This window comes from Astatotilapia calliptera, chromosome 7 (genome assembly GCF_964374335.1).
Source record: "Astatotilapia calliptera chromosome 7, fAstCal68.1, whole genome shotgun sequence".
Classification (NCBI taxonomy): domain Eukaryota; kingdom Metazoa; phylum Chordata; class Actinopteri; order Cichliformes; family Cichlidae; genus Astatotilapia; species Astatotilapia calliptera.
In genome coordinates, this window is record NC_137428.1 from 65,004,818 (window position 1) to 65,022,900 (window position 18,083).

At 38.3% G+C, this 18,083-nt stretch overlaps 1 protein-coding gene across 1 annotated transcript in view; it reads right to left on the reverse strand.

Moving 5' to 3' along the window:
• ptprjb.2 (protein tyrosine phosphatase receptor type Jb, tandem duplicate 2) overlaps positions 1-18,083 on the reverse strand; it is a 56,185-nt gene that overhangs the window by 15,373 nt on the left and 22,729 nt on the right. Inside the window, exons 7-22 of the mRNA XM_080303310.1 lie at positions 17,811-18,068; positions 17,327-17,397; positions 16,263-16,452; positions 14,096-14,356; positions 12,268-12,621; positions 10,196-10,456; positions 8,469-8,729; positions 7,845-8,093; positions 6,297-6,557; positions 5,678-5,929; positions 4,649-4,909; positions 4,024-4,272; positions 2,476-2,736; positions 1,860-2,108; positions 811-1,071; positions 188-436 (exon numbers count right to left, since the gene is read on the reverse strand). Coding sequence (XP_080159436.1) covers positions 188-436; positions 811-1,071; positions 1,860-2,108; positions 2,476-2,736; positions 4,024-4,272; positions 4,649-4,909; positions 5,678-5,929; positions 6,297-6,557; positions 7,845-8,093; positions 8,469-8,729; positions 10,196-10,456; positions 12,268-12,621; positions 14,096-14,356; positions 16,263-16,452; positions 17,327-17,397; positions 17,811-18,068 — 3,948 coding nt within the window. The remainder of the gene's footprint in view (positions 1-187; positions 437-810; positions 1,072-1,859; positions 2,109-2,475; positions 2,737-4,023; positions 4,273-4,648; positions 4,910-5,677; positions 5,930-6,296; positions 6,558-7,844; positions 8,094-8,468; positions 8,730-10,195; positions 10,457-12,267; positions 12,622-14,095; positions 14,357-16,262; positions 16,453-17,326; positions 17,398-17,810; positions 18,069-18,083) is intronic.

Here is an 18,083-nt window from a genome sequence, read left to right on the forward strand (position 1 = left end):
AGGACACATCGGTGAGAGATCCAACCTTCTCACTTCAAAGGGCTTCTTCTTCTACATCTGGATTTCTTCTTCTACTTTCCTTTCAATTTAACTTATCTTATGATGATAGAAGACTCCTTATTTTACCAGATATTCTCAGCAGACAGTCACTAATTCACAGTATGAAAACATGTAAATGCTCGCTTACTTGTGTAGTTGGTGACAGTAGCACTCTGTCCTTTAGTAGAACCATCACCAGCCACTGCAGTGACATTTATTTCATACTGGACACCAGCAGTCAGGTTAGTAATGATCTTAAACGTGTCACTGACATTTACAGAGAAGTTCGTCCACTGTACTTTATAGAAGAAGCTGTTTCCCACTGGTTTAGTCCAGCTCACAAACATAGACGATGTTGTGACGTTAACAGCAGAGAGACTCGTGACTACTTCAGGCTCTATGAGTGGAGAGTACATGAGGAGGAACAAGAAAACAAAAGAACTGTTAGAACAAGAACAATAAGCAGTGACTGCAACAGGTAAGAACCAAGAGAACTGAATTAAGGAGAACCTGAGAGGATATGTGAATAAATCAAAAACTTAATTTGGTAAAAAACAAACAAACAAACATGTCACTCATGGATAAAAAGTGCTTTTAGATTTGAAGTCTTCCTGTAAAAAGGATTTCATTAATTTTTGAAGTAACTGCTTCACTAGAAAAAAAAACTGTCCTAAAAAGTTGACAAATAATAAACTACAAGATAAAATGAAACAGTGACACAGTACAGAGCACGAGACCCCAGATCAGAAATGGTCATACTCTTCATCTTACTTGTGTATTGAGAAAGTGTTGCTACGTCACTTTGTGTACTGTTATCTCCAGCCACTGCTGTGACAGTGAAAGTGTAGTTCACTCCAGGAGTCAGCTCAGTGACATTTACTTTAGTTTCAGTCACAGTCTTATTCATGTTTATTGTTCCATCTGTCCACTCTACTCTATAGAATGACCTTTGACCCTGTGGCTCAGTCCAGTTCAGAAATATAGAGGACGTCCTGGTTTCACTGACAGTAAGATCATTCACTTTCTCGGGTTCTGTGAGTTACAGAGAGGAAGATGCAAAAATAACAAGATTGAGAGAAAAACACTGACAGCATTTGAAAAACATTGATTACAAATTGATTCAGAAGTTGAATTCCTGCACATCCTGTTTGTATACAGTGAAATTAACTCTGCAGCTCCCGTAGTTTGCTCATCACCAGCCACTGCAGTAACTAAATCTGTACTGCATACAGGCAGTTAGTGCACTGATGGTTATTTATGTGATATTCACACTGTGATTCTCATTTAAATGTCTATCTGTCCACTCTACAAGATAGAAGCAGCTGTTTCCCTCTGCTTCAGTCCAGTTCAGTGATACAGAGGACGTTGTGAAAGCAGTAACACTGAGTAATCTGACTACTTCAGGCTCTGTAAGGGAGAAGTCACTACATGGGTAACAATTAAAATATCAGCTCAAGTCTTCTCCGTCTCAAAGTTACAGTAAAAACACACGAGCAGCAACATGCTGACCCTGTAACATTTCATGCAGCTGGAAGTTCAGAGGAAGATCTAAACTAGACGTACAAAAGAAATGCAAACCATTATTGGAGCTGTTACTCAAACACAGAGCGAGCACAACTACAGCTGTTATATGAGGACACATCGGTGAGAGATCCAACCTTCTCACTTCAAAGGGCTTCTTCTTCTACATCTGGATTTCTTCTTCTACTTTCCTTTCAATTTAACTTATCTTATGATGATAGAAGACTCCTTATTTTACCAGATATTCTCAGCAGACAGTCACTAATTCACAGTATGAAAACATGTAAATGCTCGCTTACTTGTGTAGTTGGTGACAGTAGCACTCTGTCCTTTAGTAGAACCATCACCAGCCACTGCAGTGACATTTATTTCATACTGGACACCAGCAGTCAGGTTAGTAATGATCTTAAACGTGTCACTGACATTTACAGAGAAGTTTGTCCACTGTACTTTATAGAAGAAGCTGTTTCCCACTGGTTTAGTCCAGCTCACAAACATAGACGATGTTGTGACGTTAACAACAGAGAGACTCGTGACTACTTCAGGCTCTATGAGTGGAGAGTACATGAGGAGGAACAAGAAAACAAAAGAACTGCTGAGCCAAGAACAATAAGCAGTGACTGCAACAGGTAAGAACCAAGAGGACTGAATTAAGAAAGACCTGAGAGGATATGTGAATAAATCATAAAATGCTTTTTAACAAAAAACCCATGTCACACATGAATAAAAAGTGTTTTTAGATTTGAAGTCTTTCAAGTCACAATAATTTCTATAATTTTTGAAGTAACTGCTTCACTAGAAAAAAAACTATCCTAAAAAGCTGACAAATAATAAACTACAAGATAAAAAATGAAACAGTGACACAGTACAGAGCACGAGACCCCAGATCAGAAATGGTCATACTCTTCATCTTACTTGTGCATTGAGAAAGTGTTGCTACGTCACTTTGTGTACTGTTATCTCCAGCCACTGCTGTGACAGTGAAAGTGTAGTTCACTCCAGGAGTCAGCTCAGTGACATTTACTTTAGTTTCAGTCACAGTCTTATTCATGTTTATTGTTCCATCTGTCCACTCTACTCTATAGAATGACCTTTGACCCTGTGGCTCAGTCCAGTTCAGAAATATAGAGGACGTCCTGGTTTCACTGACAGTAAGATCATTCACTTTTTCAGGTTCTGTGTGTTACAGAGAGGAAGATGCAAAAACACGAAAACTGACATAAATATATTTTAAAATTAGAAAATGACACCATCAAATATGAAGCACATTTAGTAAAGAACACCTAAGGGACAGCATTTGAAAAACACTGATTACAAATTCATTCAGATGTTGAATTCCTGCATATCTTATGTGTATACAGTAAAATTAACTCTGCAGCTCTCATAGTTTTTCATTTCAGTGACAATGAGATCCCTGACTAATTTAGGCTCTGTGAGTAGAGGGTAATTGCATGAGAAGTCAATTCTATTCAATTTTATCTTCTTTAAATAGAGCCAAATTAGTTAGCTCAAAGCACTTTAGTAAAGACCCTACACTAAAAGAGAGAAAACGGCAACAATCAAACAGCCTCCTTTGTGCACTTGGCGACTGTAGGGAGGTAAAACTCCCTTTTAACAGGAAGAAACCTCCAGCAGAAACAGGCTCAGGTAGTGGCAACCATCTGCCACCTTAAAGGCCTGTGTTACATACAACACTAATAGAGACAGATTGATCATTTTTTAGACTGAATCATTAATTCATTGTAGAATTTATTTGAGCAAAGAATGCATGGGAATTCCTGCACATCCTGTTTGTATACAGTGAAATTAACTCTGCAGCTCCCGTAGTTTGCTCATCACCAGCCACTGCAGTAACTAAATCTGTACTGCATACAGGCAGTTAGTGCACTGATGGTTATTTATGTGTTATTCACACTGTGATTCTCATTTAAATGTCTATCTGTCCACTCTACAAGATAGAAGCAGCTGTTTCCCTCTGCTTCAGTCCACTTCAGTGATACAGAGGACGTTGTGAAAGCAGTAACACTGAGTAATCTGACTACTTCAGGCTCTGTAAGGGAGAAGTCACTACATGGGTAACAATTAAAATATTGGCTCAAGTCTTCTCCGTCTCAAAGTTACAGTAAAAACACACGAGCAGCAACATGCTGACCCTGTAACATTTCATGCAGCTGGAAGTTCAGAGGAAGATCTAAACTAGACGTACAAAAGAAATGCAAACCATTATTGGAGCTGTTACTCAAACACAGAGTGAGCACAACTACAGCTGTTATATGAGGACACATCGGTGAGAGATCCAACCTTCTCACTTCAAAGGGCTTCTTCTTCTACATCTGGATTTCTTCTTCTACTTTCCTTTCAATTTAACTTATCTTATGATGATAGAAGACTCCTTATTTTACCAGATATTCTCAGCAGACAGTCACTAATTCACAGTATGAAAACATGTAAATGCTCGCTTACTTGTGTAGTTGGTGACAGTAGCACTCTGTCCTTTAGTAGAACCATCACCAGCCACTGCAGTGACATTTATTTCATACTGGACACCAGCAGTCAGGTTAGTAATGATCTTAAACGTGTCACTGACATTTACAGAGAAGTTTGTCCACTGTACTTTATAGAAGAAGCTGTTTCCCACTGGTTTAGTCCAGCTCACAGAAATTGCCGATGTTGTGACGTTAACAACAGAGAGACTCGTGACTACTTCAGGCTCTATGAGTGGAGAGTACATGAGGAGGAACAAGAAAACAAAAGAACTGCTGAGCCAAGAACAATAAGCAGTGACTGCAACAGGTAAGAACCAAGAGGACTGAATTAAGAAAGACCTGAGAGGATATGTGAATAAATCAAAAACTTAATTTGGTAAAAAACAAACAAACAAACATGTCACTCATGGATAAAAAGTGCTTTTAGATTTGAAGTCTTCCTGTAAAAAGGATTTCATTAATTTTTGAAGTAACTGCTTCACTAGAAAAAAAAACTGTCCTAAAAAGTTGACAAATAATAAACTACAAGATAAAAAATGAAACAGTGACACAGTACAGAGCACGAGACCCCAGATCAGAAATGGTCATACTCTTCATCTTACTTGTGTATTGAGAAAGTGTTGCTACGTCACTTTGTGTACTGTTATCTCCAGCCACTGCTGTGACAGTGAAAGTGTAGTTCACTCCAGGAGTCAGCTCAGTGACATTTACTTTAGTTTCAGTCACAGTCTTATTCATGTTTATTGTTCCATCTGTCCACTCTACTCTATAGAATGACCTTTGACCCTGTGGCTCAGTCCAGTTCAGAAATATAGAGGACGTCCTGGTTTCACTGACAGTAAGATCATTCACTTTCTCGGGTTCTGTGAGTTACAGAGAGGAAGATGCAAAAATAACAAGATTGAGAGAAAAACACTGATTACAAATTGATTCAGAAGTTGAATTCCTGCACATCCTGTTTGTATACAGTGAAATTAACTCTGCAGCTCCCGTAGTTTGCTCATCACCAGCCACTGCAGTAACTAAATCTGTACTGCATACAGGCAGTTAGTGCACTGATGGTTATTTATGTGTTATTCACACTGTGATTCTCATTTAAATGTCTATCTGTCCACTCTACAAGATAGAAGCAGCTGTTTCCCTCTGCTTCAGTCCACTTCAGTGATACAGAGGACGTTGTGAAAGCAGTAACACTGAGTAATCTGACTACTTCAGGCTCTGTAAGGGAGAAGTCACTACATGGGTAACAATTAAAATATCAGCTCAAGTCTTCTCTGTCTCAAAGTTACAGTAAAAACACACGAGCAGCAACATGCTGACCCTGTAACATTTCATGCAGCTGGAAGTTCAGAGGAAGATCTAAACTAGACGTACAAAAGAAATGCAAACCATTATTGGAGCTGTTACTCAAACACAGAGCGAGCACAACTACAGCTGTTATATGAGGACACATCGGTGAGAGATCCAACCTTCTCACTTCAAAGGGCTTCTTCTTCTACATCTGGATTTCTTCTTCTACTTTCCTTTCAATTTAACTTATCTTATGATGATAGAAAACTCCTTATTTTACCAGATATTCTCAGCAGACAGTCACTAATTCACAGTATGAAAACATGTAAATGCTCGCTTACTTGTGTAGTTGGTGACAGTAGCACTCTGTCCTTCAGTATAATTATCATCACCAGCCACTGCAGTGACATTTATTTCATACTGGACACCAGCAGTCAGGTTAGTAATGATCTTAAACGTGTCACTGACATTTACAGAGAAGTTTGTCCACTGTACTTTATAGAAGAAGCTGTTTCCCACTGGTTTAGTCCAGCTCACAAACATAGACGATGTTGTGACGTTAACAACAGAGAGACTCGTGACTACTTCAGGCTCTATGAGTGGAGAGTACATGAGGAGGAACAAGAAAACAAAAGAACTGCTGAGCCAAGAACAATAAGCAGTGACTGCAACAGGTAAGAACCAAGAGGACTGAATTAAGAAAGACCTGAGAGGATATGTGAATAAATCATAAAATTCTTTTTAACAAAAAACCCATGTCACACATGAATAAAAAGTGTTTTTAGATTTGAAGTCTTTCAAGTCACAATAATTTCTATAATTTTTGAAGTAACTGCTTCACTAGAAAAAAAACTACCCTAAAAAGCTGACAAATAATAAACTACAAGATAAAAAATGAAACAGTGACACAGTACAGAGCACGAGACCCCAGATCAGAAATGGTCATACTCTTCATCTTACTTGTGTATTGAGAAAGTGTTGCTACGTCACTTTGTGTACTGTTATCTCCAGCCACTGCTGTGACAGTGAAAGTGTAGTTCACTCCAGGAGTCAGCTCAGTGACATTTACTTTAGTTTCAGTCACAGTCTTATTCATGTTTATTGTTCCATCTGTCCACTCTACTCTATAGAATGACCTTTGACCCTGTGGCTCAGTCCAGTTCAGAAATATAGAGGACGTCCTGGTTTCACTGACAGTAAGATCATTCACTTTTTCAGGTTCTGTGTGTTACAGAGAGGAAGATGCAAAAACACGAAAACTGACATAAATATATTTTAAAATTAGAAAATGACACCATCAAATATGAAGCAAATTTAGTAAAGAACACCTAAGGGACAGCATTTGAAAAACACTGATTACAAATTCATTTAGATGTTGAATTCCTGCATATCTTATGTGTATACAGTAAAATTAACTCTGCAGCTCTCATAGTTTTTCATTTCAGTGACAATGAGATCCCTGACTAATTTAGGCTCTGTGAGTAGAGGGTAATTGCATGAGAAGTCAATTCTATTCAATTTTATCTTCTTTAAATAGAGCCAAATTAGTTAGCTCAAAGCACTTTAGTAAAGACCCTACACTAAAAGAGAGAAAACGGCAACAATCAAACAGCCTCCTTTGTGCACTTGGCGACTGTAGGGAGGTAAAACTCCCTTTTAACAGGAAGAAACCTCCAGCAGAAACAGGCTCAGGTAGTGGCAACCATCTGCCACCTTAAAGGCCTGTGTTACATACAACACTAATAGAGACAGATTGATCATTTTTTAGACTGAATCATTAATTCATTGTAGAATTTATTTGAGCAAAGAATGCATGGGAATTCCTGCACATCCTGTTTGTATACAGTGAAATTAACTCTGCAGCTCCTGTAGTTTGCTCATCACCAGCCACTGCAGTAACTAAATCTGTACTGCATACAGGCAGTTAGTGCACTGATGGTTATTTATGTGTTATTCACACTGTGATTCTCATTTAAATGTCTATCTGTCCACTCTACAAGATAGAAGCAGCTGTTTCCCTCTGCTTCAGTCCACTTCAGTGATACAGAGGACGTTGTGAAAGCAGTAACACTGAGTAATCTGACTACTTCAGGCTCTGTAAGGGAGAAGTCACTACATGGGTAACAATTAAAATATCGGCTCAAGTCTTCTCCGTCTCAAAGTTACAGTAAAAACACACGAGCAGCAACATGCTGACCCTGTAACATTTCATGCAGCTGGAAGTTCAGAGGAAGCTCTAAACTAGACGTACAAAAGAAATGCAAACCATTATTGGAGCTGTTACTCAAACACAGAGTGAGCACAACTACAGCTGTTATATGAGGACACATCGGTGAGAGATCCAACCTTCTCACTTCAAAGGGCTTCTTCTTCTACATCTGGATTTCTTCTTCTACTTTCCTTTCAATTTAACTTATCTTATGATGATAGAAGACTCCTTATTTTACCAGATATTCTCAGCAGACAGTCACTAATTCACAGTATGAAAACATGTAAATGCTCGCTTACTTGTGTAGTTGGTGACAGTAGCACTCTGTCCTTTAGTAGAACCATCACCAGCCACTGCAGTGACATTTATTTCATACTGGACACCAGCAGTCAGGTTAGTAATGATCTTAAACGTGTCACTGACATTTACAGAGAAGTTTGTCCACTGTACTTTATAGAAGAAGCTGTTTCCCACTGGTTTAGTCCAGCTCACAGAAATTGCCGATGTTGTGACGTTAACAACAGAGAGACTCGTGACTACTTCAGGCTCTATGAGTGGAGAGTACATGAGGAGGAACAAGAAAACAAAAGAACTGCTGAGCCAAGAACAATAAGCAGTGACTGCAACAGGTAAGAACCAAGAGGACTGAATTAAGAAAGACCTGAGAGGATATGTGAATAAATCAAAAACTTAATTTGGTAAAAAACAAACAAACAAACATGTCACTCATGGATAAAAAGTGCTTTTAGATTTGAAGTCTTCCTGTAAAAAGGATTTCATTAATTTTTGAAGTAACTGCTTCACTAGAAAAAAAACTATCCTAAAAAGCTGACAAATAATAAACTACAAGATAAAAAATGAAACAGTGACACAGTACAGAGCACGAGACCCCAGATCAGAAATGGTCATACTCTTCATCTTACTTGTGTATTGAGAAAGTGTTGCTACGTCACTTTGTGTACTGTTATCTCCAGCCACTGCTGTGACAGTGAAAGTGTAGTTCACTCCAGGAGTCAGCTCAGTGACATTTACTTTAGTTTCAGTCACAGTCTTATTCATGTTTATTGTTCCATCTGTCCACTCTACTCTATAGAATGACCTTTGACCCTGTGGCTCAGTCCAGTTCAGAAATATAGAGGACGTCCTGGTTTCACTGACAGTAAGATCATTCACTTTCTCGGGTTCTGTGTGTTACAGAGAGGAAGATGCAAAAATAACAACACTAAGATTACTATAATTTTAACTTTAGAAAATGACACCATCAAATATGCTGCAAATTTAGTAAAGAACACCTAAGGGACAGCATTTGGAAAACACTGATTACAAATTGATTCAGAAGTTGAATTCCTGCACATCCTGTTTGTATACAGTGAAATTAACTCTGCAGCTCCCGTAGTTTGCTCATCACCAGCCACTGCAGAAACTAAATCTGTACTGCATACAGGCAGTTAGTGCACTGATGGTTATTTATGTGTTATTCACACTGTGATTCTCATTTAAATGTCTATCTGTCCACTCTACAAGATAGAAGCAGCTGTTTCCCTCTGCTTCAGTCCACTTCAGTGATACAGAGGACGTTGTGAAAGCAGTAACACTGAGTAATCTGACTACTTCAGGCTCTGTAAGGGAGAAGTCACTACATGGGTAACAATTAAAATATTGGCTCAAGTCTTCTCTGTCTCAAAGTTACAGTAAAAACACACGAGCAGCAACATGCTGACCCTGTAACATTTCATGCAGCTGGAAGTTCAGAGGAAGCTCTAAACTAGACGTACAAAAGAAATGCAAACCATTATTGGAGCTGTTACTCAAACACAGAGTGAGCACAACTACAGCTGTTATATGAGGACACATCGGTGAGAGATCCAACCTTCTCACTTCAAAGGGCTTCTTCTTCTACATCTGGATTTCTTCTTCTACTTTCCTTTCAATTTAACTTATCTTATGATGATAGAAGACTCCTTATTTTACCAGATATTCTCAGCAGACAGTCACTAATTCACAGTATGAAAACATGTAAATGCTCGCTTACTTGTGTAGTTGGTGACAGTAGCACTCTGTCCTTCAGTATAATTATCATCACCAGCCACTGCAGTGACATTTATTTCATACTGGACACCAGCAGTCAGGTTAATAATATTATAAAATGTCTCATTGACATTTACAGAGAAGTTCGTCCACTGTACTTTATAGAAGAAGCTGTTTCCCACTGGTTTAGTCCAGCTCACAGAAATTGACGATGTTGTGACGTTAACAACAGAGAGACTCATGACTACTTCAGACTCTATGAGTGGAGAGTACATGAGGAGGAACAAGAAAACAAAAGAACTGCTGAGCCAAGAACAATAAGCAGTGACTGCAACAGGTAAGAACCAAGAGGACTGAATTAAGAAAGACCTGAGAGGATATGTGAATAAATCATAAAATGCTTTTTAACAAAAAACCCATGTCACACATGAATAAAAAGTGTTTTTAGATTTGAAGTCTTTCAAGTCACAATAATTTCTATAATTTTTGAAGTAACTGCTTCACTAGAAAAAAAAACTACCCTAAAAAGTTGACAAATAATAAACTACAAGATAAAATGAAACAGTGACACAGTACAGAGCACGAGACCCCAGATCAGAAATGGTCATACTCTTCATCTTACTTGTGTATTGAGAAAGTGTTGCTACGTCACTTTGTGTACTGTTATCTCCAGCCACTGCTGTGACAGTGAAAGTGTAGTTCACTCCAGGAGTCAGCTCAGTGACATTTACTTTAGTTTCAGTCACAGTCTTATTCATGTTTATTGTTCCATCTGTCCACTCTACTCTATAGAATGACCTTTGACCCTGTGGCTCAGTCCAGTTCAGAAATATAGAGGACGTCCTGGTTTCACTGACAGTAAGATCATTCACTTTTTCAGGTTCTGTGTGTTACAGAGAGGAAGATGCAAAAACACGAAAACTGACATAAATATATTTTAAAATTAGAAAATGACACCATCAAATATGAAGCACATTTAGTAAAGAACACCTAAGGGACAGCATTTGAAAAACACTGATTACAAATTCATTCAGATGTTGAATTCCTGCATATCTTATGTGTATACAGTAAAATTAACTCTGCAGCTCTCATAGTTTTTCGTTTCAGTGACAATGAGATCCCTGACTAATTTAGGCTCTGTGAGTAGAGGGTAATTGCATGAGAAGTCAATTCTATTCAATTTTATCTTCTTTAAATAGAGCCAAATTAGTTAGCTCAAAGCACTTTAGTAAAGACCCTACACTAAAAGAGAGAAAACGGCAACAATCAAACAGCCTCCTTTGTGCACTTGGCGACTGTAGGGAGGTAAAACTCCCTTTTAACAGGAAGAAACCTCCAGCAGAAACAGGCTCAGGTAGTGGCAACCATCTGCCACCTTAAAGGCCTGTGTTACATACAACACTAATAGAGACAGATTGATCATTTTTTAGACTGAATCATTAATTCATTGTAGAATTTATTTGAGCAAAAAATGCATGGGAATTCCTGCACATCCTGTTTGTATACAGTGAAATTAACTCTGCAGCTCCCGTAGTTTGCTCATCACCAGCCACTGCAGTAACTAAATCTGTACTGCATACAGGCAGTTAGTGCACTGATGGTTATTTATGTGTTATTCACACTGTGATTCTCATTTAAATGTCTATCTGTCCACTCTACAAGATAGAAGCAGCTGTTTCCCTCTGCTTCAGTCCACTTCAGTGATACAGAGGACGTTGTGAAAGCAGTAACACTGAGTAATCTGACTACTTCAGGCTCTGTAAGGGAGAAGTCACTACATGGGTAACAATTAAAATATTGGCTCAAGTCTTCTCCGTCTCAAAGTTACAGTAAAAACACACGAGCAGCAACATGATGACCCTGTAACATTTCATGCAGCTGGAAGTTCAGAGGAAGCTCTAAACTAGACGTACAAAAGAAATGCAAACCATTATTGGAGCTGTTACTCAAACACAGAGTGAGCACAACTACAGCTGTTATATGAGGACACATCGGTGAGAGATCCAACCTTCTCACTTCAAAGGGCTTCTTCTTCTACATCTGGATTTCTTCTTCTACTTTCCTTTCAATTTAACTTATCTTATGATGATAGAAGACTCCTTATTTTACCAGATATTCTCAGCAGACAGTCACTAATTCACAGTATGAAAACATGTAAATGCTCGCTTACTTGTGTAGTTGGTGACAGTAGCACTCTGTCCTTCAGTATAATTATCATCACCAGCCACTGCAGTGACAGTTATTTCATACTGGACACCAGCAGTCAGGTTAATAATATTATAAAATGTCTCATTGACATTTACAGAGAAGTTCGTCCACTGTACTTTATAGAAGAAGCTGTTTCCCACTGGTTTAGTCCAGCTCACAAAAATTGACGATGTTGTGACGTTAACAACAGAGAGACTCATGACTACTTCAGACTCTATGAGTGGAGAGTACATGAGGAGGAACAAGAAAACAAAAGAACTGCTGAGCCAAGAACAATAAGCAGTGACTGCAACAGGTAAGAACCAAGAGGACTGAATTAAGAAAGACCTGAGAGGATATGTGAATAAATCATAAAATGCTTTTTAACAAAAAACCCATGTCACACATGAATAAAAAGTGTTTTTAGATTTGAAGTCTTTCAAGTCACAATAATTTCTATAATTTTTGAAGTAACTGCTTCACTAGAAAAAAAACTATCCTAAAAAGTTGACAAATAATAAACTACAAGATAAAATGAAACAGTGACACAGTACAGAGCACGAGACCCCAGATCAGAAATGGTCATACTCTTCATCTTACTTGTGTATTGAGAAAGTGTTGCTACGTCACTTTGTGTACTGTTATCTCCAGCCACTGCTGTGACAGTGAAAGTGTAGTTCACTCCAGGAGTCAGCTCAGTGACATTTACTTTAGTTTCAGTCACAGTCTTATTCATGTTTATTGTTCCATCTGTCCACTCTACTCTATAGAATGACCTTTGACCCTGTGGCTCAGTCCAGTTCAGAAATATAGAGGACGTCCTGGTTTCACTGACAGTAAGATCATTCACTTTCTCGGGTTCTGTGTGTTACAGAGAGGAAGATGCAAAAATAACAACACTAAGATTACTATAATTTTAACTTTAGAAAATGACACCATCAAATATGCTGAAAATTTAGTAAAGAACACCTAAGGGACAGCATTTGAAAAACACTGATTACAAATTGATTCAGAAGTTGAATTCCTGCACATCCTGTTTGTATACAGTGAAATTAACTCTGCAGCTCCCGTAGTTTGCTCATCACCAGCCACTGCAGAAACTCTAAATCTGTACTGCATACAGGCAGTTAGTGCACTGATGGTTATTTATGTGTTATTCACACTGTGATTCTCATTTAAATGTCTATCTGTCCACTCTACAAGATAGAAGCAGCTGTTTCCCTCTGCTTCAGTCCACTTCAGTGATACAGAGGACGTTGTGAAAGCAGTAACACTGAGTAATCTGACTACTTCAGGCTCTGTAAGGGAGAAGTCACTACATGGGTAACAATTAAAATATCAGCTCAAGTCTTCTCTGTCTCAAAGTTACAGTAAAAACACACAAGCAGCAACATGCTGACCCTGTAACATTTCATGCAGCTGGAAGTTCAGAGGAAGATCTAAACTAGACGTACAAAAGAAATGCAAACCATTATTGGAGCTGTTACTCAAACACAGAGTGAGCACAACTACAGCTGTTATATGAGGACACATCGGTGAGAGATCCAACCTTCTCACTTCAAAGGGCTTCTTCTTCTACATCTGGATTTCTTCTTCTACTTTCCTTTCAATTTAACTTATCTTATGATGATAGAAGACTCCTTATTTTACCAGATATTCTCAGCAGACAGTCACTAATTGACAGTATGAAAACATGTAAATGCTCGCTTACTTGTGTAGTTGGTGACAGTAGCACTCTGTCCTTCAGTATAATTATCATCACCAGCCACTGCAGTGACATTTATTTCATACTGGACACCAGCAGTCAGGTTAATAATATTATAAAATGTCTCATTGACATTTACAGAGAAGTTTGTCCACTGTACTTTATAGAAGAAGCTGTTTCCCACTGGTTTAGTCCAGCTCACAAAAATTGACGATGTTGTGACGTTAACAGCAGAGAGACTCATGACTACTTCAGACTCTATGAGTGGAGAGTACATGAGGAGGAACAAGAAAACAAAAGAACTGCTGAACCAAGTACAATAAGCAGTGACTGCAACAGGTAAGAACCAAGAGGACTGAATTAAGAAAGACCTGAGAGGATATGTGAATAAATCAAAAACTTAATTTGGTAAAAAACAAACAAACTTGTCACTCATGGATAAAAAGTGCTTTTAGATTTGAAGTCTTTCAAGTCACAATAATTTCTATAATTTTTGAAGTAACTGCTTCACTAGAAAAAAAACTACCCTAAAAAGTTGACAAATAATAAACTACAAGATAAAAAATGAAACAGTGACACAGTACAGAGCACGAGACCCCAGATCAGAAATGGTCATACTCTTCATCTTACTTGTGTATTGAGAAAGTGTTGCTACGTCACTTTGTGTACTGTTATCTCCAGCCACTGCTGTGACAGTGAAAGTGTAGTTCACTCCAGGAGTCAGCTCAGTGACATTTACTTTAGTTTCAGTCACAGTCTTATTCATGTTTATTGTTCCATCTGTCCACTCTACTCTATAGAATGACCTTTGACCCTGTGGCTCAGTCCAGTTCAGAAATATAGAGGACGTCCTGGTTTCACTGACAGTAAGATCATTCACTTTTTCAGGTTCTGTGAGTTACAGAGAGGAAGATGCAAAAACACGAAAACTGACATAAATATATTTTAACTTTAGAAAATGACACCATCAAATATGAAGCAAATTTAGTAAAGAACACCTAAGGGACAGCATTTGAAAAACACTGATTACAAATTCATTCAGATGTTGAATTCCTGCATATCTTATGTGTATACAGTAAAATTAACTCTGCAGCTCTCATAGTTTTTCGTTTCAGTGACAATGAGATCCCTGACTAATTTAGGCTCTGTGAGTAGAGGGTAATTGCATGAGAAGTCAATTCTATTCAATTTTATCTTCTTTAAATAGAGCCAAATTAGTTAGCTCAAAGCACTTTAGTAAAGACCCTACACTAAAAGAGAGAAAACGGCAACAATCAAACAGCCTCCTTTGTGCACTTGGCGACTGTAGGGAGGTAAAACTCCCTTTTAACAGGAAGAAACCTCCAGCAGAAACAGGCTCAGGTAGTGGCAACCATCTGCCACCTTAAAGGCCTGTGTTACATACAACACTAATAGAGACAGATTGATCATTTTTTAGACTGAATCATTAATTCATTGTAGAATTTATTTGAGCAAAAAATGCATGGGAATTCCTGCACATCCTGTTTGTATACAGTGAAATTAACTCTGCAGCTCCCGTAGTTTGCTCATCACCAGCCACTGCAGTAACTAAATCTGTACTGCATACAGGCAGTTAGTGCACTGATGGTTATTTATGTGTTATTCACACTGTGATTCTCATTTAAATGTCTATCTGTCCACTCTACAAGATAGAAGCAGCTGTTTCCCTCTGCTTCAGTCCACTTCAGTGATACAGAGGACGTTGTGAAAGCAGTAACACTGAGTAATCTGACTACTTCAGGCTCTGTAAGGGAGAAGTCACTACATGGGTAACAATTAAAATATTGGCTCAAGTCTTCTCCGTCTCAAAGTTACAGTAAAAACACACGAGCAGCAACATGCTGACCCTGTAACATTTCATGCAGCTGGAAGTTCAGAGGAAGATCTAAACTAGACGTACAAAAGAAATGCAAACCATTATTGGAGCTGTTACTCAAACACAGAGTGAGCACAACTACAGCTGTTATATGAGGACACATCGGTGAGAGATCCAACCTTCTCACTTCAAAGGGCTTCTTCTTCTACATCTGGATTTCTTCTTCTACTTTCCTTTCAATTTAACTTATCTTATGATGATAGAAGACTCCTTATTTTACCAGATATTCTCAGCAGACAGTCACTAATTCACAGTATGAAAACATGTAAATGCTCGCTTACTTGTGTAGTTGGTGACAGTAGCACTCTGTCCTTCAGTATAATTATCATCACCAGCCACTGCAGTGACATTTATTTCATACTGGACACCAGCAGTCAGGTTAATAATATTATAAAATGTCTCATTGACATTTACAGAGAAGTTTGTCCACTGTACTTTATAGAAGAAGCTGTTTCCCACTGGTTTAGTCCAGCTCACAAAAATTGACGATGTTGTGACGTTAACAACAGAGAGACTCATGACTACTTCAGACTCTATGAGTGGAGAGTACATGAGGAGGAACAAGAAAACAAAAGAACTGCTGAGCCAAGAACAATAAGCAGTGACTGCAACAGGTAAGAACCAAGAGGACTGAATTAAGAAAGACCTGAGAGGATATGTGAATAAATCATAAAATGCTTTTTAACAAAAAACCCATGTCACACATGAATAAAAAGTGTTTTTAGATTTGAAGTCTTTCAAGTCACAATAATTTCTATAATTTTTGAAGTAACTGCTTCACTAGAAAAAAAACTGTCCTAAAAAGCTGACAAATAATAAACTACAAGATAAAAAATGAAACAGTGACACAGTACAGAGCACGAGACCCCAGATCAGAAATGGTCATACTCTTCATCTTACTTGTGTATTGAGAAAGTGTTGCTACGTCACTTTGTGTACTGTTATCTCCAGCCACTGCTGTGACAGTGAAAGTGTAGTTCACTCCAGGAGTCAGCTCAGTGACATTTACTTTAGTTTCAGTCACAGTCTTATTCATGTTTATTGTTCCATCTGTCCACTCTACTCTATAGAATGACCTTTGACCCTGTGGCTCAGTCCAGTTCAGAAATATAGAGGACGTCCTGGTTTCACTGACAGTAAGATCATTCACTTTTTCAGGTTCTGTGTGTTACAGAGAGGAAGATGCAAAAACACGAAAACTGACATAAATATATTTTAAAATTAGAAAATGACACCATCAAATATGAAGCAAATTTAGTAAAGAACACCTAAGGGACAGCATTTGAAAAACACTGATTACAAATTCATTCAGATGTTGAATTCCTGCATATCTTATGTGTATACAGTAAAATTAACTCTGCAGCTCTCATAGTTTTTCGTTTCAGTGACAATGAGATCCCTGACTAATTTAGGCTCTGTGAGTAGAGGGTAATTGCATGAGAAGTCAATTCTATTCAATTTTATCTTCTTTAAATAGAGCCAAATTAGTTAACTCAAAGCACTTTAGTAAAGACCCTACACTAAAAGAGAGAAAACGGCAACAATCAAACAGCCTCCTTTGTGCACTTGGCGACTGTAGGGAGGTAAAACTCCCTTTTAACAGGAAGAAACCTCCAGCAGAAACAGGCTCAGGTAGTGGCAACCATCTGCCACCTTAAAGGCCTGTGTTACATACAACACTAATAGAGACAGATTGATCATTTTTTAGACTGAATCATTAATTCATTGTAGAATTTATTTGAGCAAAAAATGCATGGGAATTCCTGCACATCCTGTTTGTATACAGTGAAATTAACTCTGCAGCTCCTGTAGTTTGCTCATCACCAGCCACTGCAGTAACTAAATCTGTACTGCATACAGGCAGTTAGTGCACTGATGGTTATTTATGTGATATTCACACTGTGATTCTCATTTAAATGTCTATCTGTCCACTCTACAAGATAGAAGCAGCTGTTTCCCTCTGCTTCAGTCCACTTCAGTGATACAGAGGACGTTGTGAAAGCAGTAACACTGAGTAATCTGACTACTTCAGGCTCTGTAAGGGAGAAGTCACTACATGGGTAACAATTAAAATATCAGCTCAAGTCTTCTCTGTCTCAAAGTTACAGTAAAAACACACGAGCAGCAACATGCTGACCCTGTAACATTTCATGCAGCTGGAAGTTCAGAGGAAGATCTAAACTAGACGTACAAAAGAAATGCAAACCATTATTGGAGCTGTTACTCAAACACAGAGTGAGCACAACTACAGCTGTTATATGAGGACACATCGGTGAGAGATCCAACCTTCTCACTTCAAAGGGCTTCTTCTTCTACATCTGGATTTCTTCTTCTACTTTCCTTTCAATTTAACTTATCTTATGATGATAGAAGACTCCTTATTTTACCAGATATTCTCAGCAGACAGTCACTAATTCACAGTATGAAAACATGTAAATGCTCGCTTACTTGTGTAGTTGGTGACAGTAGCACTCTGTCCTTCAGTATGATTATCATCTGCCACTGCAGTGACATTTATTTCATACTGGACACCAGCAGTCAGGTTAGTAATGATCTTAAACGTGTCACTGACAGTTACAGGGGCACTTGTTCCTCCATCTGTCCACTGTACTTTATAGAAGGAGCTGTTTCCCACTGGTTTAGTCCAGCTCACAAACATAGAGGATGTTGTGATATCAGTGACTGTTAAACTGACCGTTTCTGGCTCTGTGAATTAGAGAT